The following is a 27,256-nucleotide window of genomic DNA, read 5'->3' as shown; positions in this document are numbered from 1 at the left end:
CACTTCTGGGTCATCTCCAACCCGATCCCTTACCAGCACCATTGTCTTACCTGCAAGATTTTGCACAGGTCAGGGATGCTCCCATCCTCTCTGGAATGCTCAATGCAAAGCCTAGATTTTATATTTGCTCCTAGGCCATGCCCATGAGGACATCCACAACACTCCTTCAAAAGATCATGCACAAATAGAAACCGAACAAATGGATGAATAAAATATGTTTCAGGTTTCAGACCTGGGTATGTACTACAATTGGTGCATGCTTCCGTAGCATCCACGAAGCCTGAGTTGGAGCAGTGGCACCACATAACTGGGCGTGATGACCCACTCCGTGCCTGTAATCATAGCATTTAGGAGGTAGAGACAGGAGGATCAGAAGCTGAAGAGCTGGGATGTTTAAATGCTTCTCACAGATATTCAAAGACTGAACCAAACAAAAATATTTCCTAGCCGAATGGGCAAAAGACTACAGAGGGTTGGGTAAAGCATGGGTGTCTCTATTTTGATTGAGTTGGTTGTTTTAATAGCAGTTGACATTTCCTGACAGCTGATGTGAAATTTTACCGCCAGCCAGGTTCATTAGATCTCAAAATAGCATAGTTAAGGATGAAGATTTTTAATTTTTGGTGTTACATTCTTCCACCTCCTCCTCCCCTGACCTGTTTTTGCTCCTTGTCCCAAAATGGCAAGAGAAAGCTTCCTTGCTGGCATTGGCCCAGAATAGGCAGCTGATACCAGTTACAATGCAGCTACTAGTCCTTGACCAGGGGACAAACACATGTGTGTCAGTATAAATTATCACCAGCGATCTCCCTCAGTCCTTGCACCTGTCTCTGATCTGTCACAAAAAGCTGTCATGTGTTTCCTTTTAAAGAAGTAGAGTATTAGTTGGTCGTGTAACCAGAGACACCAGTGTAGGACTGCACACACACACACACAAAATCCCATTGCTCTTCAGGATGCCCACTCCTCAGAACAGAGCAGGGAGCACGAGGAACTTGGAGAGTGACTGTGCTAGATCAGGGCAGGGAAGGTGTCTTATAAATCCAGGGACTCCACAGCTGCTCCCAGAGAATGGACTCCACACTTCAAAGAAAAGACTTCTGGATTGTAGGTAGCGTGTGCCTTCTGTCGTCTTCAGTCTTCTGGCGCCTGTTTCGGTCAATGGTGACATGGGGAAGCCCCAAGCAGGCACCTGCGCTTGAGGATACACAGGTAGTGAAATCCTTTTGAATGAGGGCAGACTCATTCGGCAATTTTCTTTGAACATTTCCATCCCAGGGATAGTGTTCACCAAAGGCAGGATCCATGCCTTGCTGGACCTTGGCCCAGGACTACTGTCTTAGGAGGGGCTGGGATAATAATAGTGACATGTGGCACCTTTCATCATTTCTAGCAATTGGACCAACTTTCGGGGAATCTTGAGGCAGCTGTGTGAGGGATTAATTTAAGTAAGGCATGAGAGCTAAAAAATGATGTTGGCATCACTTCAGTTTTGTCCTTTTTATATGTCCTAGTTATAAAAGAAACACATGAAAGATTTGTCCTGTTGGTAGGAAATCTGTTGTAAGCACAGCAATGAGGGGTGCTGAGTACTTGGAATGTCGCCTTCCATGCTTTGAACTGCTGCTGATAAGGTTTTTTTGTAGAACACAAAAGCTATTCCTCTGATGGAATTATGTGAGCAAAATACAATTCTGGAAGAGAAACCGTTCTCAGCTTAAAGACTGTAGTACTTTCCAAGAGAAGGTGTTCATTCCCAGGAAAGCAGCTTTCTCCATGTACTTAATTACCATCTGCTAAGTCATTTCCAAACACGTTGGACAGTTTAGCAAACATTGCAGAAGACCTAGTGGGTCAGGTCAGCACTCCTTTTGGGAGGCAGGTTCGCAGCAGTGTTTTTCGGCAAATTTTTCTTTATCTTCCATCCTCTTCCAGCATGCCCTCCCTGAATTGACCTCTTCCATGAAATTTTGCACCTTTTCCATAGTTTTTTCCTAAAGGGCTAGAGAGAGGGCTCAGATGGTGAAGTACTTACATTGCAACCATGAGGGCATGAGTTTGACCCCAGAACCTGTGTAAAAATGTTGGGCATGGTGACCCATCTTGTAATGTTAATGCTGGATCTCAGTGCTTATTAGATAGCCAGTCTAGCCTAATTAGTGAACCCTGGGTCAATGAGAGACCTTGTTTCAAAGAGAGGTAGGTGGTGTTCCTGAGGACAATGTCTAAGCACCCCTCCCAACACACGCACTTATACAATATTGTTTGTGTGTGTACAATGCTAAAAATCAATCTGGAAGCCTTGAAGTTTCCAGGTAAGTGTTGTGGAGCCACATGCCAGCCCTTCCCATGAAATTTAGTTCTACAGATACCCTGTTTGATATGTATCTACCATTGGATTTCTTGATGCACTCATTATATGTATGCACATGCTTTGCACCTGCAAAGAGTAAGATTTTCTTCATCTCCTCTCTCCAAAGAAACAATGCCCCACTGGAATGCTATTGCTGCACTTGGCAATTCATCATTTACAGTTGAAAAGATCTCCTGAAGTGGTGGTTTGGTAGGTGTGCATCCATGAATTACTTACATCTAATCCTATGAGAAATCACAGGTTCTGCTTCTTGGTGGTGTTCAAATGACACAACTCTATGCTTCCCCAATGCCTGAGCCTTTCCTGGGGTCCCGGCTACATGGACACTTGTGTGATTATCAAGTTCATGTTCAAAAGAACAGCTAAATCTTCAAAAAAATTTTTAATTACCTTATCCATCTTAGTTGAGGACAAGGTAAAATCAATAGGAGAAAAACTGCAATAGAAAAACAAAACAAAACAAACCTTGAAACACATATAAACCTGTTTTTAGACATCATGGTTGTCTGTCTATTCAGACCCAGTCACTGACTCCCAAGCATTAATCGTGTTTGGTTGTTTAATGTATCCTTTATGGGAAATATCAGGAGGACTGCATTTCTTCCATGAGAAATGCTATGAGGGCCTTCAGCTTCTGTGTAGAAAAGACTGGTATTCACTGAAGCTCTGAGGCTAGGACCAGTGGAATTTCTACCTCTGCTAGCTGACAATGAAAATGTTGGCAAGCATTTAGAAGCACTGCATATGTGTTTTAAAGGTTCTTGTAGCTTCTTGACTATAAAGAAAAGCTCATTTATGTCAAATCAACAACGTAACTCATCTTTTTCATCACTAATGATTATTTATAATATTGATAGCTGATTATCTTTGAAATTTGCCCAGGCACAGCAGTTTAGGGATTTTATTTTACAGAGATGCTAGAGAATCCATTTGTAATGTTAAAATGCTGTCTTTAGTCAAGAGGTAAAGGCTTTCCAATGTATGTGTTTAGATGTCTGTTCATGTAAAGTTAACCTTACTATGTATGTTGTTTCAGTGTTTCTGAATAATCAAAGTTACAATAATTTTATAAAAATTTTAGTTGTTATAACATGAGACAAATATCTTTGTTTTCTCTATCTCTAAAGTTGAGACAACATCATTAAATATGTAATTGTTGCTAGTTACAGCTATGTTTCTAGGCAAGAAAATGCTTAACACATGTGTTAATGAAATTCCAAATATAATTTGCCTGTGTTCCTATCCATTTCCCCAAGCCATTATGTTTGTAAAATGTACATTTATCTATTAGCATTACCCAGACCTCCATTTTTCACAGACTATCTTCAAGAGTTTCACTATACAATTGACTTACTGTATCCATGAATTGCACATCTGTGGGTCTAGCTAGCCATGGAGAAAACATTATGTCTGTACTGAACATCTGCAGACATTTTTCCTTATAATTATTCCCTAAATAATAGAGAATAACAGCTATCAGAAATAACACTGTACTAAGTAGTATAAGTAAGCCAGAGATGATTTAAAGCTTAGGAGAAGAGGTACATGGCCATATGTCAACCTCCTTCCATTTTTATATAAACCACTTTGAAAGACTTGGGATGGGTTCCTGGAACAGGTCTCCCAAGTATATGCCAAAGGATGCTCTTTCATGTTACTTATTTTAATTAATATTTTAACATGCCAACCCATTTATAACATTTTCTCACAAAAGTCAAAATGCAACAGTGAGCTAAGTACAGATTTTTCAAATGCACAGCAACACATGCACAACATAAATTTAAAAATGATTTGTTACTTCGTGACCTCAGAGAACCTAAAATCCCTCTCAACTAAGGTGGTCCCTGGGGTATCTGCAACAGAAACTTTCCAGATCTTTGCCCAGAGGCATTCATTCCTCATTTTCTGTCTAACATGTGGCAGCAAGTCCTAGGGAACCCAGGGAAGCAGGTAGCAACAGTCTTCCTTCTAGAGAAAAGGGAAAATTGATATTAAGAGGTGTTTACTATATAGAACATTAGTATTGTGAAAGTTTTCTTAGGGTTTTTATGTGGCCAGCACAGTATATCTAGTATCTCCAAACTACCACTCCCAAATTCCCACCAGAAAGCAGAACCCGAAACCAGGGCTTCTGTTTGGATCCTTAATTTGGGAATTGACTCCTAGAAACAGGCGTGGAACCCCCGTATGTGAGACAGTGAAAGAAGGAAGCCCCAGCATGATGCTAGCTAAGCTGACCACTGTGGACAGGAGGCTCATAGTTGCACCTTTGTTGTAGGACTGAAGTCTGCCTGGTTCTGTCTCTTTTGATAAGTTTAACAGGGCCCATAGCATCTTCAGTTGCCTCTGTGCAAACATAACTTACCTGGTGCTCTCTCAAAAATGCCAGAGAACTCTAGGGAGGTGGCCAGCTGCAGTAGCTCTGAGGGGGACAGGAAGAGTCCCCATTCAGTTGCCCAGCAACGGCTGGAGCAAGTAGATCAGACTGTGTAAAGAGCAAGGAGAGAAACACACATTCAAATGCACAGATGTTTCAACATTTAGCCTTTAAGGTGTTGCGATCAGGATATTGTCCTTTTGCTCATTTGGGGATTGATTGCTGTTGTTGTTACCAGCTTGTTTTTGTTTTACCAGTTTTCAGCTTGTGGTGTTACCAGCTCATTTTTGGTATTGTTGGCTTATCTCAGGGAAGAATTGCTCAATTTAAGATGAAAGTCATGAGGAGGCAAGCACTAACATAAAAAAGTCTTCCTTGGGGACTGTGGTTGAGCACAAGGGAGACAATGCATGGCTTTGGGTCCCGGGATTGCTTCTTGAGACTTGTGGAACAAAACTCATATATACATGATATGCAGCCTAGTGGTGCATGCCTTTAATTCCATTACATGGGAAAGAGGCAGGCAGATCTGTGAGTTGGAGGTCAACCCAAGTTACACGGTTAGACCCTGTCTCAAAATAAAAAGTTCATACAGAAAAAAAGTAGTCTTACCAGGTGCACGCTCTCTTTTGCATAGGATCCCAGGATATCTGCACACCTCATAAGCTCTTTCTGTCTGTGTATGATTTTGCACTTGATGAAGACATAATGCTCATGAACATTGGGTCTTTCTGCACCAGGCTTACAAACAATGCTGGAGGTGCTTCCTATTGACCCCCACCCCTATGTGGGTACTTGTTATGCGGAGGGGCACAGCTTTCTGAACCTGGTCATTGGTGAAAACCACTTTATGGAAGCAACCAGGTTTCAGTGGGGGGTCTTTGGTGAGCACCAGAGCCTCCCTGCTCTGTTTTAGAGGCATACACTGGTATTTCTGCAGATATCTGGGGTCAGTTAATATGCTGCACCAGGTGGTTTTAACTGTCAAGGTGCCACAACATAGACTCATCTGGGATGAGAATCTTAAAGAGGGATTGTCTAGATCAGGTTAGCCTATGGGCACATCTTTGGGGGATTATCTTCACTGTTAATTTTGTATAGAATGGACCTTTTTTTAAGGACTGAACCAGACTGTCTAAGAGTGAAGACTACTAGCTGAGGAGCATACGCTTATTTAGATTGTTCTTGACTGCCAATGTGACGGATGTGACTAGCTGCTTGGGCTCTTTCCTTGACTTCCCCAGGATGATAGATGTAACCTGGAATTGCAAACAGAATAATCCATTTCCTCCCTCCCCTGTGTTGCTTTTTGTTAGTGTATTTGTCCCATCAACAGAAATGAAAGACGCCTGACCACTGTCCACATGCAGTAAGGATGAACTCAGAGTGGCCCCTCAAAGTCAGTGCTAAGGACTGCCCTGAGAACAGAGACAGCTTCAGGTCCTAACTCTGCCACCCCAGGGTGTTCTTTGAATAGCGGTGTGTGCCTGTCCCTTTCTGACATACTGGCATACTCTTTGGGTAAAATAAAGTAGATGTACATATGAAAATGCTGCGTAAAATGTGAAGGCTGTAACTGTTACTGTTTTCATCACATTGCTGTCTTACACATCTGGGCCTCAGACCCTTATTATGTCTTTGTACTGGCTGGTTTTGTGTGTCAGCTTGACACAGACTAGATTCATCAGAGAGGAAGGAGCTTCAGTTGAGGAAATGCTTCCATGAGATGCAGCTGCAAGGCATTTTCTCAATTAGTGATCAATGAGGGAGAGCCCAAGTCATGGTAGGTGATGTCATCCCTGAGCTGGTAGTCCTAGGTTCTATAAGAAGGCAGGTTGAGCTTCAGGAGAAGCAATCCAGTAAGCAGCACACTTCCATGACTTCTACATCAGCTCCTGCCTCCAGGATCCTGCCCTGTTTGAATTCCTGTCCTGACTTCCTTCAGTGATGAACAGCATGTGGAGTGTAAGCCAAATAAATCCTTTCCTCCCCAACTTTCTTTTGGTTATGGCATTTCATTGCAGCAAAAGAAACCCTTAGACAGTCTGACAGTCTTCTTACACACGGAGATGGCCTTAAGCATGGAGACAGCCTCTGTATGTATACATGTATACTGCCTGCTAGTATTTATTTTAACATTTCTTTCAACCTCATCTACTGCTTTTCAGAGAGAAAAATCACTTGATTTATGAGTCTATTTTATAGAATTAAGATGACATATGCTTTTTAAAGTATGTTCATTAATCTTCAGTTTAGTTCTTGGCACATGGCTTTCTCCAGTTGGAGGTTCTGCTGCTTGCAGATTATGGTGGTGCTATTTGGTAATATGTGTGTGTGTTGCTGCAGACCCCCTAAAACACTGTACTGTGGTTGTGACTCAAAGATTGGAACTTGGGGTTCAGCTCTATGGTCAAATATGTGCCTAAGATGCACAAGGCTTTAGATTTGATTTCAGACAGGCAGGCAGGCAGGCAGGCAGACAGACAGACAGACAGACAGACAGACACACACACACACACACACACACACACAGAGCCTTAAAACATAGATTTTGAGGGACCTTGGAGGCCAGCTTGTCCAAATCTTCGGAAGGGGGGGTCTCAAAACCCAAGAGGTGAAATGAACTTGTTCAAGATTCCTGGCAGTGAGGGAGGACTCTGCTTTCTGAACATCAGGATTCTCTTCTGACTGACCTGTGCTGCCAGAGCCTGTAGCACGAAAAAATAAAAGACCCAGAGACGAATATTGGGGTTCAAGCTTCGAGGTGAAGATCAGAAAAGCAAAACAGCTGGTCACTAGCTCTTCCTCTACCTCAGCTGAAAGGCAATCCTGGCTCCTCAGCATGGCTGGAGAATCCTGAGACTTCAATGTCTTCCTATCCTCAATGTGACTGGAGAATGAGTGTCTGATACTCAGACCCTGCTCCTGTCTTACATACCTCCCTAGTGCTGGGATTAAAGGCATATGATCTCAGCATCTGGGATGCTGAGATCATCTTTGTGTGAACTGTTTCTCTTTAGGACTGGATCAGTCTTGTGTAGATTTGGACTCACAGAGATCCATCTATCTCTTAATCCTGAGTTTTAGGATCAAAGGTGTGTATCTCCACTGCCTGATCTCTATAGCTCGAGGCTGGCTTTGTCTTCTGAATCCTCAGGCAAACTTTTTGTTGTTGTTGTTTGTTTGTTTTTCGAGACAGGGTTTCTCTGTATTGTTTTGGAGGCTGTCCTGGAACTCACTCTGTAGACCAGTCTGACCTCGAACTCATAGATATCCACCTGCCTCTGCCTCCCAAGTGCTGGGATTAAAGGCGTGTGCCACTACTGCCCAGCCTCAGGCAAACTTTAATAAATCAACACAAGAGCCAGAATTTTTTTTAGAGTTCTTATCTCTATTAGGGTGTCATCACCCCCCCCCCCCCCGCTCCATGCTCTTCTGCTCCTTCCCACATTGGATCTACAGATCAAGATCTGGCCCAGTTCTTTGAGCCCTCCAGTCTGGTAAACCACCAGCCAGGCCCTGGAGCTTACACCTTGGCTTGTAGTTCTAGCTCTGTACCAAGTGTCACTGGTGCTTAATTTCCACAGGTCCCAGCACCTCATCCAGAAGTTCTCTGAATGCCTGGGCATGGGAGCAGGAAGCCTGCAGGGCAGGGGGTGAGTCTAGGTGGTAGGCTGTAACAGGTGTGGGGTTAATGGTCTTGTCAGCGGCCGAGACATCAGGAAATTCTAAAAAAAGGAAATAACTAGGCTAGAAGCCAGCAGTGTGTATACTCACATTCTGATATATCTAACTACCTGTTACTGTCTAGTGTTTTTATTCCACACATGAACAAGCTAGGGCTATTCCTACCTTTCCTATGAAGGTAAATGCTCATATTAATAAAATTAGGATAAGGGGTAGGCATAAAAATGAAATATTAATGCATACTTTAATTCACAAATATATCTAATCCACCCATACCAGAGTCTAAGTAGTCACTTCAGTCATTACATAGATTTTATATGAATTTAGTTAAAAAGCAACTATTACCAAGCTAGAAGTGTTGGCTATGCTTAGATGCCAATAAAAGTTGTCAAACCATGACTGTAGTTTGAAGCAAAAATAAATGAAATCCAATGGCAAAGGCAATTCCATTTGCTCATGGTCACTGATAGTCTCAAAAAGAGGCAGAACCTGGCAAAACAAGACTATTCCTTTAGCCGGACATTAAACAGGATTAGATTCTGTTCGTGTGTTCTTTTCCTTTTAGTAAGATGTTTGGGGACCCATTCAGATGACTTGGCAGGCCTTAGTTATTTAGAAACATAAGAACTGATGGCATTAGGTCTCATTTAGATCTGAACTTTCTAGAATAAGCATATTACATTAAGATATTATCCATCCCCAGAGTTGGGGATGCATCCCATGGTGGCTCGAATTTTGCACACATGTTGCACCCTACTCCAATTTGTATGTTCTTAGGGTCGTGTTTGCTGATTACCTATTTAGGATTTTTGCCTTTAACCTTGTTGTAGTTCTTTATTTACCCAGTTATTTTATTGACAGATACGTAAATAGTCCTCACTTTTTGTCAGTACTTGTTCTAAGTATTTTATAAATATAGGGGTACAAGCTCAGGGCCTTGTCTAGCTCTGTAAAACCTTGGGCTCCGTCTCCAGTAATGCATCAGCAAAAATAGACCCTCCCTGACTGATCTCTAGCATTTATGCTGCATGTTCCAGACATTATGCTAAGTATTTCCCACACTGTGTGTGTTTACTTTCACAGTAGCTCCATGATGCTCTCTGTCTGTGGATATGTATGCTAAGACTTACTAAGACTAGGAATTTGGCCAAAGTGGTATAGCTGCGCGGTATGGCATTTCTGCCTGAACGGATTTCATTTGTTCAACATTTAAAACCAGTATATAGGCTTAATTGCAGAACCTTTACCAGAGTTTCTTTTAAAAAAGTAATTTGATTTTTAGAGAAGTTTTGGGTTCATAGAAAAACCAAGAGAAAGATACAAATTAATCCATAGATAACACACCTCCCATAGTTACAGAGCTGTGCATACATAGTCCATCTTCCATGGCACAGACCTATGAGCAACAATCATAGCAGAACAAGCAAACCTTCACTGATACTCTATGTTTTATACTGACCTCACCCCTGGTGTTGTACAGTCTGTGGATTTGAACAAATGTAAAATTTCATATATATACCATTATAATAATTTAAATGAAAAACAAAGACATTAAGTATTTGTAGACAAACAAAATTTTCTAAAGGCAATTTGTCTTATCCTCATATGATCTGAAGTATTTTTTCAATTTAAAGACTATTTTAATTGTTTGCTTTTCAAATACAAATGTAGGAACCTGGTGGGTTTTAAATGTCTACATTGCCAACTAGCAAGCCAAGGCTCGTGCCAGCAAACATAAGGTAATAGCGACCTCCAGTGGGAAGAAGTTGAAAAGGCGCATGTGCGTGTAAGGACCTTTCAGGCTTTTGGTTTTTTTCCTGGTGCTGAGGATGGAACCCAGGGCCTTTTGAATGCTTGGCAAGTGCTTTACTACTGTGCTGGATCCCAGCCCAGGGTATCTTTGTAGTTGTTCAAACCAATGCTAGCACTTTCTCAGCTCTGCTTGAGAAAAGACACAATATCCTGGATCTGATTTGTTTAAGTATATAAAATAAATTCAGATTTTTTTATTTTTATTTTTTGGATTTTCGAGACAGGATTTCTTTGTATTGCTTTGGAACCTGTCTGTCCTGGAACTCATTCTGTAGATCAGGTTGACCTCCAACTAACAGAAATCTGCCTGCCTCTGCCTCCCGAGTGCTGGGATTAAAGGCTTGTACCACCAATGCCCGGCTTAGATTATAAACTAGTACCATGAGTTCTTAAATACCCTACTGTTTTGCTAATAGCTCCTATGAATTCAATACTTTGTCAACCCAATACAAGTCTTGACTATCAGCTGCAACTGACATTTCACCAAAGCTAGCTTTAGGAAGGCAGATAGTGCCTAAGTATCCTTCTTCTCTTTTTATAGCATGACTTGATATTTTATTCTTGCCTATTTGTATTTCACTTTATCATAGTTTCACTTTTCAATGCAGATTGACATATATATGGCCACATATCTGAATTTCATGTGGCCTCTTGCTGCCTCTGTGACACTAAGCATGTTCTGTAGAGCCCTTCAGTGCATCTCATTGCCTGAGATTAGTAATCTTGACCTCATAGAGTTATTGCCTAATGCAGTTTGCGTGGTGCCTGGCACAGAGAAGAAAATACGCTCAGTAGAGAAAACAATACACTGCACTTGTGTGTAGACTGGACACAGGACCTCACATAAACCCCCTCCACTTCTTAACTCTGCCCTGGGTCCAGCTTTCATTGAGCTGCCAGGCCATTGCCCAACTGTCTGCATCTTCTCTGGATTCTGATCACTTCCCTGCTCAGAACAGAGCCCCACATTTACTGTCCTGGACGACATTTATCCTTTCATGGCTTCTCATGTATCATTGTTTTCTGTGGGTAGAAGTTTCCATGTTTCTGAGGCACCTAGGCTATGATCTTTAGACATCTTGATACTACACTGTCATGCTTGACTTTCCTCATCCCCACATTACCACTATCAGACATCAGTACAGGATGTGATTTATTGAAGTATGTCTCACATTTTTTCATCCTTACTGGAGTGGTGGCAAAATGAGTTAGTCTGCCTCATCATCATGTAAAGATGCATACATAGGAGTTGCCATAATATACCATGAGGAGGCCAAAAGGAGTTCCAACATGAATGTTCTGCAGGACCAAGACCATCTACATGTGACTATGCAAATACTTCGTGATGGGACCCTGCCATCTGATGTGCATATAAGAAGACTCAAGCAACACAGGCTTCACGGGCCAGGGTCAAGGCAGAGGCCATTGCTTTTCTGGGTAAACAACTAAATATCCCTTAGGAGCCAGGCAGTGCACACCTATGTCAAACCTGATGCAGATTGTCTATAGAAATCATCAGCTCTGAAATTACAGTCAGTCTAACAAAAGGAGCAGAAGCCATTCTTTTTTTTTTTTTTTTTTTTTTTTTTTTTTGGTTTTTCGAGACAGGGTTTCTCTGTATTGTTTTGGAGGCTATCGGTCCATCCCGGCCTCGAACTCACAGAGATCCGCCTGCCTCTGCCTCCCGAGTGCTGGGATTAAAGGCGTGCGCCACCACTGCCCAGCGCAGAAGCCGTTCTTTTGGTGTCTAGCATCTTGTCTTTCCAAATGGTGCAGGGTTGTGCCCGACTTGTACTTAGCTGGAAGACACAGAAAAAGCTTTATTCTTCCCTCTTTTCCCTCTGTTCTTTGCTCCCTGCAAACTGTCATGAGTCCCAAGTTCAGGAGGCTGGTTACTAACATGGCACTGTATTCTAACGAAATTTGCTGGGAATAAGTGGAAGACTGGAAAGTCAATGGCATGGCTCTTAATCTGGTCAAGTGTGTTCAATTAAAAAAAAACAAATCTCAGTCTTGCCTTGTTCTGTAAAGACTGCACTGTGTTTGGATCTTACAAATCAAATGACAGGATCCTACCACACAGCATTTATTTCATGTGAATGAAATCAGTTCTAGTTTAACATTTTATTCAGGCTAACTCCTACTACAGTCCATAAAATAAAGATTTATAGGTGAAATTCATTAAAGTTTATTTTCAACTATTCCACTTCATTATTGTTTCCCAACTCATAATTAACAGTCTAGGGATCTATAAGATGGATGTGGGGGTTCATTTCTTTATTCTGGCATCCTTTGTACCCAAATTCATATCCTGGGGAACCACTCAATAGTTGTGTGACATTAGTTATTAGATTTTCTCTTTGTCTCAGTTCTTGTATCATCACATTGGTGTAATAATGCCAACACTGTCAAATCATTTGGGGGAAGGATTATACTGTGCCTGTAAGCAAATGGCTTGGTGCCTGGTACGGAGACGCAGCCTCCACATTGGCTCCTATTCCTGCATCTTGGTAATATCCCACACCTTTGATCATTTTCTCCCCCAGAGATGGCTTTTGAAATCCTTGAAGACCAGATTCAAATCTCATGACAGTTAGTTCTAGTCAACTTGGGTTACAACACCTTTCGTATATACTGTTTAAGTACCCTGTGCCAGGTGTGTGGCTACTGTGGGTGTCCTTTATGGTCATTACTGTGTTGCAGGCAAACCTTCCCATGCCCAGAAAGCTAAAGCTCTCTCTCTGGCGATTATTCCCTGATTGTTTATTTTTGTGTCATATCCTTCAACAAGATAAGTTCATTTACATTTGTGTACTGTTTATCTGTATCTTTTAGGTGTAATTCCTTATTTCAAGTTCTAGATGTGAAGATGATTAATATTGAGACAAAGTAATGGGTATGGCCAGTCGGGATATTTGAATAACTTTGGGTTTGCCTACTTTTCCCCAGATTATCAAGAGTGATTTTTAGACACGGTCAGTGTGGCCTGACACACTCTGACTATCTTTATTCAATATCAGCAATGAGAAAGACAACTGGGGACCTTCTGTCCCCTCTGAAAAAGAAAGCATTTTGTTGCTCCTTAGTCAGAATGTGTTAACTATTATTCTGCAGTGGCACTAGTGCATTGGAAATTGTTTCAATGACAGCAGTAAGGCGCTGCCCAGGTTCTGGTGTCCCTTTTAGAAAGATTAAGCCAATTTAAATTATTTTATAGGTTCTGCTCTGTCAGTTATTTCATGGTGATGAAAAAAATGTCCATTCACCATACACTGAGATCTCATTCCTCAAACAGAGGCCATGCCTGCTAGGCAGCATTGGTGTGGCCAGGTACTAGTTCCAGATAGAAGCACACAGACCCACCCCATGTGCTCTCATCTGGGTGAATGATCGCAGAATTTAATTACCTCCTGCAGTTGAAAAATGAGGGGGCTAAGTATTTTTTCCCCTATGAGAGCTGCAGAAATTCAATACTAGTAAAGTTGTGCATATATACTTATCTAGATAATAGATGCATGCATATTCACATTTATATATCTACATACATGTACCTTGAGTATATGTTTGCTTATAGTGGTGTGTATGTGTGTGTGGTGTGCGATGTATGCATGTGTGTGTGTATGTGTGTGTGTGTGTGTGTGTGTGTGGTGTTCCCAAGCCTCTCTCAGGCTAGTTCTTGAGAACAAGGCAATATCCTTTCTTGAACATTTTAAGAGCATATTTTCCTTGATAAAATAAATATGTCTATTAATAGTTGTTTCCATTAGATTTCCCAGGCAGACAAAACACAGAACTTGTCACTCAGCCAGTCAGATAAGCTGGGGTGAGGGGACATGTGAATGGCAGCACACTCTGCCTTCCCTGGAAGGGTCATATTCATCCCCAGGGAGATGGTCTGGACATCAAGTCCTTTACCCATTTATAAAGAGGCAATTGTGTGACAGGACACCAAGGGACTGTGCATCATGGAAATTCCTTGATCTGCTCTTGTCAGCAAGGCAGCAGGTGGCTTAATTAAAAGCCATGTGTGTGCTGAGTAAAAGAACAGGCTGTGAGATTCTCTGTTGTCACCGAGTTACTCCTGCCAGGTGCTTGCTGGAGGGTTTGTAAGCATAAGTGCCTGTGGCAGAGAGCCTCTGGATCTCACTGCATTCTGTTGATGCTAAAGTTAGGTTCCCAGTTCCTGGGGTCACATGGAAAAGTCAGTAGGGTTTGGAGCTTGGGGCTCCGCTTGGGCTTTGCTACTTTGTTAGATCAGCCACCTTAACTTCTGGTGCATTATGCGACACTCTGATATGTGTTATGTGTTAGGGAGAAGACAACTGGAAATAAGCATCTGTTGGGGGTAAATATACAGACTCATAGGCCCACAAGAATCCTCTAGCAGAAACTGGTAGAATGGGACCTGGGAGCCCATGTCTTTAAAAACCCAAGGTTCTGATGAAGAGCATTGTTGGCACTCTTCCTGGGCAATCACTATTTGGATTTTGCTCTTTTTCTCTTTATGCTTGTGGTTGGTGACTAAAAAGATATTATGTAACTTCTGGAGTTTTTTTAGGCTACAAACCATTAAACTTTAAAAGATTGACTTCTTCCTGGGCTGACTACTCATTAACTCTGCCTCTTTTTATTACGTTAGTCTTTTGGCTGCTTATGTATCTTGGTAGAGTGATGCTGAGGACAGACATACCTTAGAGCTCTTGAGTAAATGTTACAGGCCTAAGAGCTGATTGAGTTTTCTTCTTCTTTCTCTTGCTTGCTTGGTTTCTATGGTCTTGTCTTACAGGAGACATAACACGGGCAACTGTGGGGACTGTAGTTTTCACACACACTTTCCTATTGTCATTGTAACATTTTTCTGGTTTGATGCTGGGCATGGAATTCAGGACCTCACTGAGTGACATTGCAGCCCATGTTTCCTACCTGTGTGTGAGTTAAATCAACACTGGAATAAGAGAGATATGCAGGATTAAGATTGTGGTTAACTCATTGCCCATTGGATGAGAAAGCTTTTTTTGATAGAAGGCTAGTTTCCTTTGAGGTTTTGTATAAGGGAGTTAACAGGTAGATGAAATAGCAAAAGCAATAAGTTAAAAATAATTCTGAAGAAGAGTATAAACTATGATGGACCTAGACGGAGACTAGAGAATCCCTTTGTTCTAGATGAAAGCAGGTAGAAGGCATCTTTCTGACATCTACTGAGGACAGACTAAAATCTGTTTCCAAAGCATTAGCTTAAATCACATCTGAAAATAGACTCAGAGAGCAGACAGGGACAGAGGTCAAGGAAGGCTTCATGTCTGGGAGGAAGAGCCAAGACTGGGTGGAGGAAAGCCCAAACTTTATGAAACATGGGTTACTCCCAGGAGAACTGAGGCACAGCCCAGTCCCTTTGGCCTTTCTTGCAAGACACTCTAGACTTTCAGTTTTAGCATTAGTAGAGGATTGCAGTCTCCTGAGATGTTGATCTGACACTTTCCTGGACCCATCAGCTTTGCAGGCCTCAAGTATCATTTAGCACACATAGCATAGCATTGCATTCCCAGTGTCATTTCAGAGCTGGGTGATGAATTCTGGGAAGATCAGGCTCTTCTTGGGCAGATGCTGTGTTTGTATGTGGCGCCCAGCTTTCAGCTTCTGTAAGCTAAAACACAAAGATCTGTTCCACTGTGCATAAGCTGATTCAGAAGGCTTTATCAAGCACTTCCTGTGTATTCAGATATCCTCAATGATCTTAGAGAAGGCCAAAGTTACAGGATTTCCTGTGCCTACCATGACTAACTATGTGACCTGTACACACTTCTCCACATTTCTATGTAGGTAATGAAACACAAGTTAATGTGCTTGCTCTCATCTAGAGTTCCGTGGAGGATAAACAGAAACTATCTATACAATGGTTAGCCCTGTGTCTCATACAAAGTCAGACTCAGTAAATACTAATACTATTGTTAATGTTACTATAAAGAGTTGTTATTTTGTTGAGGTTGAAATGACTGATTATATAAATCAGGATGTAAACAAGACAAAAAATTTAAGCATGGGTTTTGGGTGGGTCCTGTAACCCTCCAAGCATATTTCCTGTAACCTTCCAGGTGTGTCCCACAGATGCAGTCAAACTGATTGGGCTAGGTTCACTTCTGAGACTTCTAGGAGGATTTTTTGTATTCACTTATGTTTTTGTAAAGTGAAGTGCCTTCACATCCCATCAGCCTGATTGCCTGTTGACCTAACCTCTATATAGTGGGACAACATTATGACGATCTGTTTTTTATTTTGTTTTGTTTTATTATCTTTCTCTTGCTGCTACTTCATTTTCTTTACCAATATTCTAAAATGCCAACTTCAGAACAACTCTCCAGGTTCATTTAGGATAAAATATAAATGAAGCATATGCTTTAGTTGGAATGCCCCCCCAACAAGCATGCACATGTGCGAGCGTGCGTACACACACACACACACACACACACACACACACACAGAGAGAGAGAGAGAGAGAGAGAGAGAGAGAGAGAGAGAGAGAGAGAGAGAGAGAGCGAGCTGATGTGTTGGTCAGGCTTGGTGGTGCATGCCTTTAATCCCAGCACTGAGGAGGCAGAAGCAAGTGGATTTTTTTGTGATTTTGAGACCAGCTTGGCTTATATAGTGAGTTTCAGAACAGTGGGGTTATGTAGAGAGACCCTGTTTCAACCCCCTCACCTCTCCAAAAGCATAAATTCAAGCCTTGTCATCGAGTTACTTCTCCCAGAAGTTTGCTGCTGATGTTGCTGCTGCTGCTGTTGGCAACAGTGGTGATGGTAGTGTGTGTGTGTGTGTGTGTGTGTGAGAGAGAGAGAGAGAGAGAGAGAGAGAGAGAGAGAGAGAGAGAGAGAGAGAGGGGGGGGGGGGACTTATAGGAGGTAGTGGACCTTCAGGAGGTGACACCAGCTTGGCACTATGGGAGGTGGTAGATCTTTGGGAATGGGACCTATTAGATGGCATTCAGGATATTGGGAACATGTACTTTGAAGGGATAGAGAAACCCTAGTTTGTTCCTATTTCCAGTTTTCACTTCTATGACCATTTTGCTCTGCTACACATTTCTACCATGGTGTACTGTCTCACCACTGACCCCAAAATAATAGGATCAATTAATCATGTCTTGGAACCTTAAAAACTGTGAGCTCAACTCAAGTGTTGCTCTTTATAAAAGTTGATTGTCTTGAGTAATGAAGAGCTAACACAGTGTAGAAAACTGGAGTTAGAAGGAAGGGCATTCACTTACTTCATGAGGATTTACTGGGAATATTGGGTAGATAAGTGAGGACAGTGGATACAGTGGTGAATAAAAGAAGCAGCCTAACGAACCACACCCCACCCTGGTCAGGTGATGGAGAAGGTTGCTAAGGGTTAAAGGAAAGAGCGGGCGCAGGAGAAGTCCAGCAGGGGAAATTTAACCTAACCTGTAGAGTTAGTTGGAATGGCTTCTAGAGCAAGTGTAGTTTTAACTGGCTCTGAAGGATGGCCAGGTTAATCCAGGACGGCCTAGAGGAGGTACACCATGAAGGTTCAGTGAGTAGTTTATAGAAGGTAGGTCAGAGAGTAGAGTGGTTGACAACAGTAACAGCTGGGGTCAGGGGTTGGGGGCCTTTTCTGACCTGCCTTACTGGGGTCTCCGGAGAGTGGGACAGCAAGGTGACACAGTTTCCATTCTTCAGGCAGGGCCTGTAGCCTGTAATATTCTTCCCATATTTTGGTTACCGTTAAAAGTTAATTCTGGCAATCCCATAGCTCATTCCTGAGACGTCTTTGAAATAAAATTATACGTGGTGCCATTTCCCTTCCTTCTGAAATTCCTATTGCTATATTTTTAGTACATTTGGGGGGAGTAAAAAGCATCACTTACTTCTAGTTTTCCACACAACCTCTCCTGATGACTACCTTCTTTTAAAGAGGTTTTCAAAGGCTCTGCAGCCTGAATTAACTTCTCTGTGAGAAAAGGTCTTTTGTGGTTTATAAATTTTAATGCAGGATACTAACTGCCAGGATATTCTTGGACCACAACCAGGGCTTTAAGCAGCCTCCTGTAGCAGTTGAAATGAGGCCAGCTTGACCTGCACCTGGACATAGGGTCCTTTCATCCTTCAAGTTCAAAGTCAGGGGACCTCCTGGTCTCGACCTTAGGACATCAAAACTTTCCTTTAAAAATCCACTTCCTGGAAATAGGTCTTTGCTGTGCTGATGGATAATTTTTCACTTCGTATTTTCTTAAGCTACCTAAATTCTTCTTTTTCTTCTGGCAAAAAGTAAGGTATGGTGGTTCACAGTCTCCTCCATAGGAAACAGCACAAAACATTGCTATCCTAGATTTTTAAATTCCTCATTAGCAACAGGGGATCCCTACACTGCCCTATTCATTCCCTAGTCCTCTGCAGACACTGAACTTACTATTTTGATTAAAAGTGCTGAGTAAGAGAATGTTGCTGAAAATTACCCTCCTAAGCAAATGCCTGAGCCTTTAACCACACAGGGACTTGCTCTGCTCCCATGGCTGTGTGGAGACCCTGAATCAATGTGGCAATGAAGAAAAACTGTGTTTTGAGACTTAGCGTCTGCCTTGTGCTTCATGCATCCCTTTTCTTCCCCAGTACCAGGAAATTCTCTTGGAATAGAGAGCCACTCTAAGGCAGCCAAGTGCAGTTTTGAAAAATTTTAAAAAGACGCTCCCTCTGGGGCCTTAGATTGACAAGGACATCCTTCTACGTGCACTGTAGACTCACATCTTGGCCAGATGACATTCTCTTCTTTGGGCTTAGCCAAGGGAGCACAAGCTGGCTCACAGAAAATTTGACTCTCCCAAGAGCAGCTGTGTGTAGTGTGTGAACCATGCACTACGGGTGACCATCTCTCTGGACACATCCCCAGTGGTTGGCCTTAGCCAGCTGCCCATTGATTGCGGCTGAGCTGCTGACACTAGGCAGCAGGATGAATGGTGGGGTTTGGGTAAGGTTTAGGAGAAAACCCAACATTTAAAGATCAGCAGCTGCTTTCTATGTGTAAGTGGGATAATCTCTTGAGTTAAGTTGTTCTTCTGGGGGTGGGGAGGAACAAGGTAAGTGACCTTTTGTGACTATGTAAATGAAAAAAATCATAGAAGCCATTGCTTCTGAGATACATCCTAACAGTGTTCTTTGTGTTTGTCAAAAACTCCCCTCCCAATGATCTCAGTGTGTAAAGAAAGCCCTTGAGAAGGAGCCTTCTAGAAAGAAAGAAAATGAGGGTCAGGCTTACATAAGCACATTTGAAAAACTGAGTTCTGTATGAACACAGATGGTAGACATTAACAGGAAGTGGGGACATCCTGGGGACCATTGCATTGTAAGTAGGACTAGCAGCCACCAGAGACTTCATTATTACACTGTGCACTGGGGTTGCAAATACAAGGCAGAGGTACCCAAACCCCAATACTGATGGGCACAGCTAATGTCCTCCAGTCTCTTTCCTCCAGTTTCTTGGGGTCAGACCTGGGTAGATTCAGTTCAAGTAAGATCAAGGTCTCAGGGAGTTTACCCATTGGGAGTAGAGTTAACAAGTGCTTTGAAAAATCAGAGAAAGCACACATGAAGTTGCATGATTTCCATGTCATAGAGAAGCATACCAGGTGCCAAGGAATTTTTGGTTGCTGTGGCAACCAGAACAGAAGTCTATTCTGTGGGCCCTCAGCTGGGTCTTAGCCTTTGCCTCCCCTGGAGTGCTCATGCCCAGGAAGCCAGTGGAGCAAGCAGGAAGAGAGAAGTCTCAGATGGGAAGGAACGCAGAGCCCACATGCAGATGGCCTGAAACAGGCTGGAGGCAAGCATGGGAAGGCAGATGGGCTGAGGCTACAGAGAACTGATTAGGGAACTTTCAGCTTTCAAAGGCCAGGCATTACCAATGCGTTTTATTTTGTTTCTCTTTCTTTGTATAATAAATAAAGGATGAGTTAAATAAAAGATGTAAAGTTGACCCTTTGGAGAGAAACCAACCCTCTCCCATTCTGCAAAAAATAGCCGGGTTTCACTGTGCTGCTGTGTCTGTCCACCATGAAAAATAGTCAAGAGCAAAGTGTACTGCAGCGGGATTTGCTGCTCACACGTTCACTTTTATTTCCTGCTAGAGAAGGAATCCAGGGCTTTTTAGTGTTAGGCAAATGCTTTACCATTAGATTATGCTCCTCACTTCTTGGTACTGTTGTTAAAAAATAGATATCAGCTCTGCTACTTAGCACTGTGTGGCCTCAGATACATTACTTAGCTGTATGATGGGGGAGGGGAGCTTAGCACGTATGAGTTAAAGGCAGACATTAAATAAGGACTGTCAGGACCAGGGTAAGCCCATCATAAATGATAGCTATTAATAGTGATCATAGTGAGATAAGAACTAACCATACCCTTTTAAAAATACATCAAGCATTCCTGACCTAGGCAATAAAAGTCTATGATTTTCATGTTCAGATACAACTCTGAGTCCTTAAGTGTTCTGAAAGTTTAAATCACTGATGTTGAACAAAGGAATGTTTTTATTTATTCTTTCAGATTTTCAAGACATGTTTTTTTAATTATATTCATTTTCCTTTCGTATTCTTCCTGGATTTTCTCTCACCTCTCTACCACCAAGCTTCAGGTTCTCTCTCTCTCTCTCTCTCTCTCTCTCTCTCTCTCTCTCTCTCTCTCTCTCTCCTATGGCATGCTTCACAAATTTGGGTGTCATCCTGCACATGGGCCATGCTAATCTTTTCTGATGGTTTCAGTTTTAGTTTCTGTGCTGCTGAAGGGAGTGAAGAATTACTGACTTCTCTTCTGGGAAAGACACTGTCCCCGGGAGTCAGCTTCCAGCCCTCCCACCTGGAGACTGGGGGCTTGGGGACCCAGGGTCTCTGTGTGTCCTGTTCTGCAGCTGGCATCAGTCCTCCTGCACATCATCTTCCTACTCATCTCAACTTCCATTTAATTCTAGAAGTTTGCAAGACTTTCTAGAGTCTCACGCTTTTCTGGGAGCCAGACTCTCAGAGTAGTAGAAATTTCTCGCGCTCAAAGCAGAGCTGTGGCTTGGTTTTGTTTTGGAGGGCAACAGCCTTTGAGTTTTACTTAATGGAGTCCATTCTTTAAGACTCAGGAAGACTGGCAAAGAACAGAAAGCAAGCCCTAGGTGCCTTTTGGGTTCCACCCTTGCTGCCTACACCTCTGCAGTATGCACAGAGAGGCCTTTGCAGGGACCACCTTTTAGACCAAACTCTGGGATGTCTACAATTTGAGTGCATTAGCTACCACAAAATGAGTCTTTCCTGCTGTGAAGTAATAATGCCATGTGGAGGTATTTGCTTGGTAATTTATTGAGCCAAAATTGTTTTTGGTTAAGTGTAGACAGAGCTGACAATCAGGGTCTACTTTGGTTTGCGGTTCCTTTGAGCCATTTCAACTTTTCTCTGTGCTTCCTCATCTTTGGTAAAATCCCAACAACTCTGGGCATGGTCTTTTGTCTCCTCTGCCTTTGAGTAGTTTTCTCATGGTTGGAAAGCAGAGCACACCAGAGTTAAAGCAAACACCTAACCCTGGAGATCTGGTTTCATGCTAACTGCCTGCCTGCCTTCTAAAAATGCTTAAAACCATTTCTTGGAGAAATGGATACGGCTTTGTGTGCCCAGCTCCCTTCTTTCTTCTCACCCACCCCCACTCAATCTTCTCTGTTTTATTATATCTGTCCAATCCAAAATGCTTTACTCATTGAAATTCTGTCAGCAGAGTCTCCATACTATCATCAGACTTTCATATGCAGTGCATTATTTCCTAAACATGCCCAATGTATGGACAAAGTCGTTCTACAAGTACTCTGATGCTCCTGCCCATATGAAGATGTTTGGTAGTACATGTAGCTGATAAAGCAATAAATGAGCCAAGAGAAAGAGATAGCACTCTGGGTTAGCCTGCTTCTTGGGAGACTCCTCAAATCAATATTTTAAAGATAAGAGACATAAAAATAGAACTTCCAAATACTGAGACAATTCTATCCCAGAATAGGTTTCTGAAGTAAGAATCTTGTGGCTAGATAACCACCTGCCAGGCATATCATAAAAGGTCAAATGCTCTGCATGCACATGGAGCTTCCAAACTATAGGATTATCTAAAACAGCAAATCCAGACAAACTTTGAATTCTAATGATATGCTCTGCCAAACACATAATTTTATTTAAAATGCTCAGCCTATCAAGATTTAACTTGAAAGAGAAGTTCAACATTTTACTTATCTACAGCATACTCTCAAGATGTTTGAATTTTGTGTTTCTTGTATTATTATGAGGTTCTCCCCATCCCACGTTCTTTATTACCAGTAGGATAGTTGATAATTTTCTCTTTGTGTGGGGTGAAATTCATGTCCTGCTTAAAACATTAGACTCAGTAGGCCTCCGCTATTGACTTCATTCTCACAGAATAGATTCTTCAAGAAACCCAGTAAATGGTAAGCTTTGGAGTAAGTAGGTTCCAGTATCTTGGGCTTTTTGGCAACAGATTAAAAAGAAAACAAGGAAGAAAGTCAAAGGATGCATGTTTTGTGTGTAGCTAGATGCCACTGTAGCAATACTTGAGATAATCAACTTACAGGAGGACAGGGTTACCCTAGGGTCAGTTTTTTTATGCCAGCTTATTGATTGAGCTGAATCATTGTTTTCAGGCCCCTGGTAGAGTAGCAGCACATCATGGTAGCAGTGTACAGCAAACTAAGTCACTCACCCCGTGGTCAATAAGTAATCGAGAGCAAGGAGGGGTTGAGAGTCCCCTTCTAAGACATACCCCCCTCTACCACTTGTGTCTTCCCACTAAGCCCTCCCTCTCAAAGACTCTACTGCCTCCCAGTGGTACCACCCTGGAAGCCAAGCACATGTTCTTTTCTTAACAGTTTCCCTCTGGCTTTCATTTATCCTTCTTAGATCATATCTTAAGCATGGGCTGATGAAAGCTTTCTAACTACTTTTCTGTATAAGCTAGGTCTTGATTTCTCCTTAGTGGGATCAAAATCAGAGGTGCTGTTTTATAGCTCCTGCATATTGGACTCTCTAGGACTCCTGTCCCTGTCCAGAGCAAACCCCTATGGCTTCTTAGATTGTGGATGACTATGCAGTTACTAGGCTCTCCAGTATGTGGATAGTTCATCTGAGATAGATGCTGGACAAAGAGAAATGTCACTTTTGGTTACAGGAAGAGAACAATGCCATCTTTAAAGTCATCATCCAACAAAGCCAGTGTGAAGGGTGGTGGCAACTGATGACAGGTGAGACTTCTATGAGTGTCAGAAGTCTAATGAAGGGCATCCCTCTAGGCAGAGATGACTGAAGCCAAAATGACCCATAGCCTGGCCATCTCCCCCTGAGGTCTCAATGATTGTCAAAGGCCCAGCTGTGAGCTTCTGGGGATCTCTGACTAGGCCATGAATGAACAAGAAATACAGAAAGACAAATACAGAGCCAGCATTGCCATCAAGGACAGGAGAACCTTATGTGACTTGGGACAAAGAAGGTCACCTGGCTATTTTGAGAAACGTTTTCATTTTCTCTGTTTCCACATATTTGATTGCTCAATTTCTCCTGTTCCAAATTAGAGTTTCAAAGAAGACTTTCCTCAACGTTTTTAGAGGATGGGAAAGAGAAGGAATATGTTTCAAATCTTACTTAACCGCTTTAGCAATTGCTGGCATTCTCATAGCTTTTGACAGGTTAAAGAAAGCGTCTGGAGAGATGCCTCAGTGGTTAAGAGCATTTGTTGTTCTTACAGAGGACCCAGGTTCAGATCTCAGAATACACATGGTAGCTCACAAACATTTGTAACTCAGTTCTAAGAGGACCAGTATTATCTTCTGACCTCGTGGGCACGGACATGCATGTGGTATACACTCATATATGCAGACAAGATACTCACATATATAAAATCTAAAATAAGATGAAATTAAAGAAATATAAATATAAGAAACTTCTATTTTATCGAAGAAATGCTAATTATTGAGATGATATAACAGTGAATGTTGTGCTAAATTTAGGAAGATCTATCTGTAACTATAATATTAAGTGTTTAATATTGTTATATATGAGTATTTTTTTTTTGGTTTTACAAGACAGGGCTTCTCTGTATTGTTTTGGAGGCTGTCGGTCCAGCCCGGCCTCGAACTCACAGAGATCCGCCTGCCTCTGCCTCCCGAGTGCTGGGATTAAAGATGTGCGCCACCACCGCCCGGCTGTATATGAGTATTTTTGATATAGTTATTATATACTTATGTGATCTGAAGACTCATAAAATTCTAAAATGTTTTCATAAGAATAGCAATTCATACTCTTCTTCCCATTTCTTCTTCACTAGAGGTGAACATTTTTATTTGATTTACTTATTCTTTTGGTACTTTCTCTGTATATCCAATAGTATGTGTATGTTCTTTTCATACTTAAGTTTTTTTTTAAGAAAATTACTTCTTTAAAAAAGAAGATAAGAATTAGATCTCTCTCACCTTCCATCTACAACACACTCCTCACACACGCCACTTTTATCTCCAATACAGGTCCATATACATGCTCACACACACACACACACACACACACACACACACACACACACACCATACTCATATATAGACTATATATATTGTTCCCCCAACCCTGGAACTATTGGTTGCCTTGATCTAAATTTTTTTGATTAGTAAAAGATAACATTTGCTCAAAACTGAACTATATACTAATTATCGAAACCATTTCTAAACTTATTCATATGTATTAGATAGTCTACAAACTTTATGCTCTTGGAGAAAACTCTTCAGATCAGTTCTGTATTTAAAGCACAGCTGGTGTGGTAGGAGGCTGTCTTCTGCAATAGATAGTCTCAGCTGTAATTTTTTTTAAACTTCTCATTTAAGTGGACTATAACCTCCAGTTGCTTCCTGAGACACGATGGAGAGTTGTAAATTATTTTTAGATCTCATGTTTCTGAGTGTCTTTATTTTGCTATTTAACTTGGGTAACAGGCTTATGGAGATTCAATACAGAACTCAAGTTGCTTCTCCACCTTGTCTCTGTTTTATTTATGATTTAGCTTTCTTGGCTATCGTGTTACCTCCTCTCTCATCTTTTGACTATGTGTGTGCTTGCCATTCTCAGATCTCCTTACTGCTGTTTTAGTGACACCTGAGGAAGCAGCAGAGCATAGTCTTCTCCCTCCCCTGACTCTACCTCCCCTCCCTGTCTCTTCCTTCTTTGTTCCCTGATATGCACTCAGTGTACTGGCCTGTTTGTGTGACACTGACTGGAGTAGTTTCTCCATGTGTGGGTGGACATAACTCAAGAGTGCTCGATAGAAAAGGAGAAGAGGTGAGTTTCAATGGGAGTCCTCCTGCTATATGTATGTAGCTTGTTAGTGGCATTGGGACCTTACTATTCATTCATTCTAGTGTGAGGACTCTGGCATCGTTGTTAGATACCCAGGACAACTTCACATAGACACTGCTCATTTACAGCTAGAGATAATGGAACTCAGTTAAGATTTATCTTTGTCTTATTTGACTGGAGGGAAATTCATTTTTTAAAAGAGCCTTGTAGTTGTAGGTGTGGGTGTAAGTGTGTCTCATTGATAAGACCTGTTGTCTAATACATGAAAGGCTTTGAATTCTATCCCCAGCACTGAAAACAAAACTAATGGACAAACTTGCAAATCGGCTAACATAGGTCAGAGAAAACCCTAGTGGTTATTACTGGAACCTGTGTGGGCAGAAAAAAAAAAAACTAGTTCTTCCCATTACAAATGTTCCACACATTTGAGTCACAGCTCGGTAACTTTCTAATAGACTTCTTACCTATGTGAACTTTGGAATGTTTTGGCTTATCCTTATGAAAATGGTGGCAAGGTCAATTGTGAAAGGTCAGCTGCCAGTTGGAACTATAACTAAGCACAGGCAAGCAGCACAAGGCTAGATATCATACTGCATATTCACGAAGCCTGTTAATGCTGACTTATTAGTGCTGTCCATTTGGTATTCGGACAGAATGTTATTGTGTATTTTATTGCTTTAAACTGATAATTTTCCTGGGGGCATTGTCATCCTCCTTTGATTCCTTCAGGACTGCTAGGGAGCATGGAGACAAATGATGTCTCTGCCTTCCAGGTCACAGTGTTGATGTTTGGTTTTCCCACATGCTGCCCATTGGTCTTCCTTCTCCCCTTCCTTTCCACTTCCCTTCTCTTCCTCCTTTCTCCTCTACCCCAGCTAAAAAAAATTCAGTGTGCTTTTTATATGTGTGAAGCTGGCGGGAATGATTTTCCCCATGTGTGGGTGGATATAATTCAAGAATGTAGCCTGAGACTTGGCTGCACATCCTGCCCTTTGAAGAGTCGTTTTGTGAAGAATGCTGCAGTTTCCTGGGAAGCCAGGAGGAGGCTTTGCTCAGCGCCAGCCCCTATTTTCATTCAGTCTACCACAGCAGTGAGAGGGTGTCAGAAGGAAGAGAGAGCACCCTATTGTGATTCTAGAGCCTGGCCCTATAAAGCTACCCAGAGACCAGAGGAGACTGGCTTTTCAGCTTCTCAAAAGTTAAAATGACCTACCCCCTTCTTAATATAAGAAGGAGAAAAATTCGCCAACTCCAGACTCCCTCATGATGGCATCTGTGCTTCTGTTATTTGCTGTTGAAGAAAGCAAAAACATGTCAAATGACTATTTTTATTCATTATTCTTCCAAGTGAATGTGATTCTTACTAACCATACTGGTATAAATGCAACAGGATGAGGCAGCAGTCAGACATTCAGTGTTTAGCTGGGCATTGTATGCATCTTCTAGCAGAGCCCTAGCTGTGGCAGATTGCATATGTAAAAATGTAAGCCCTGAAACAAAGAATTCCACAGTTCTAGTTAGAGTGTTATCTTAGAGCCCCCCCATGGGTCCAAAGTAGCTGTTGAACTCCTGCTGCCATCCTACTCTTCCCAAAGCTTGAAAAAGGAGAGGTGATAGGAGAGCAGAGAGT

General features: G+C 41.9%; 1 protein-coding gene across 3 annotated transcripts in view; it reads left to right on the top strand.

Annotated features, from left to right (window-relative positions):
* The window catches only part of Mylk4 (myosin light chain kinase family member 4), a 79,815-nt gene that overhangs the window by 5,905 nt on the left and 46,654 nt on the right, over positions 1-27,256 (top strand). The window contains exon 1 of one of the 3 annotated variants that reach the window (XM_040755779.1): positions 965-1,212. The exons of the other annotated variants lie outside the window; for them this stretch is intronic. Within the exon in view, the coding sequence (XP_040611713.1) occupies positions 1,072-1,212 (141 nt within the window). The 5' untranslated portion in view covers positions 965-1,071. Of the gene's footprint in view, positions 1-964; positions 1,213-27,256 lie in introns of those variants that run through there. 3 annotated transcript variants of the gene reach the window in all.

This window comes from Mesocricetus auratus, unplaced genomic scaffold, assembly GCF_017639785.1.
Source record: "Mesocricetus auratus isolate SY011 unplaced genomic scaffold, BCM_Maur_2.0 Super-Scaffold_100013, whole genome shotgun sequence".
Taxonomy (NCBI): domain Eukaryota; kingdom Metazoa; phylum Chordata; class Mammalia; order Rodentia; family Cricetidae; genus Mesocricetus; species Mesocricetus auratus.
The sequence above is the reverse complement of the archived record's forward strand: the minus strand, read 5'-3'. Positions and strand labels throughout refer to the sequence as shown.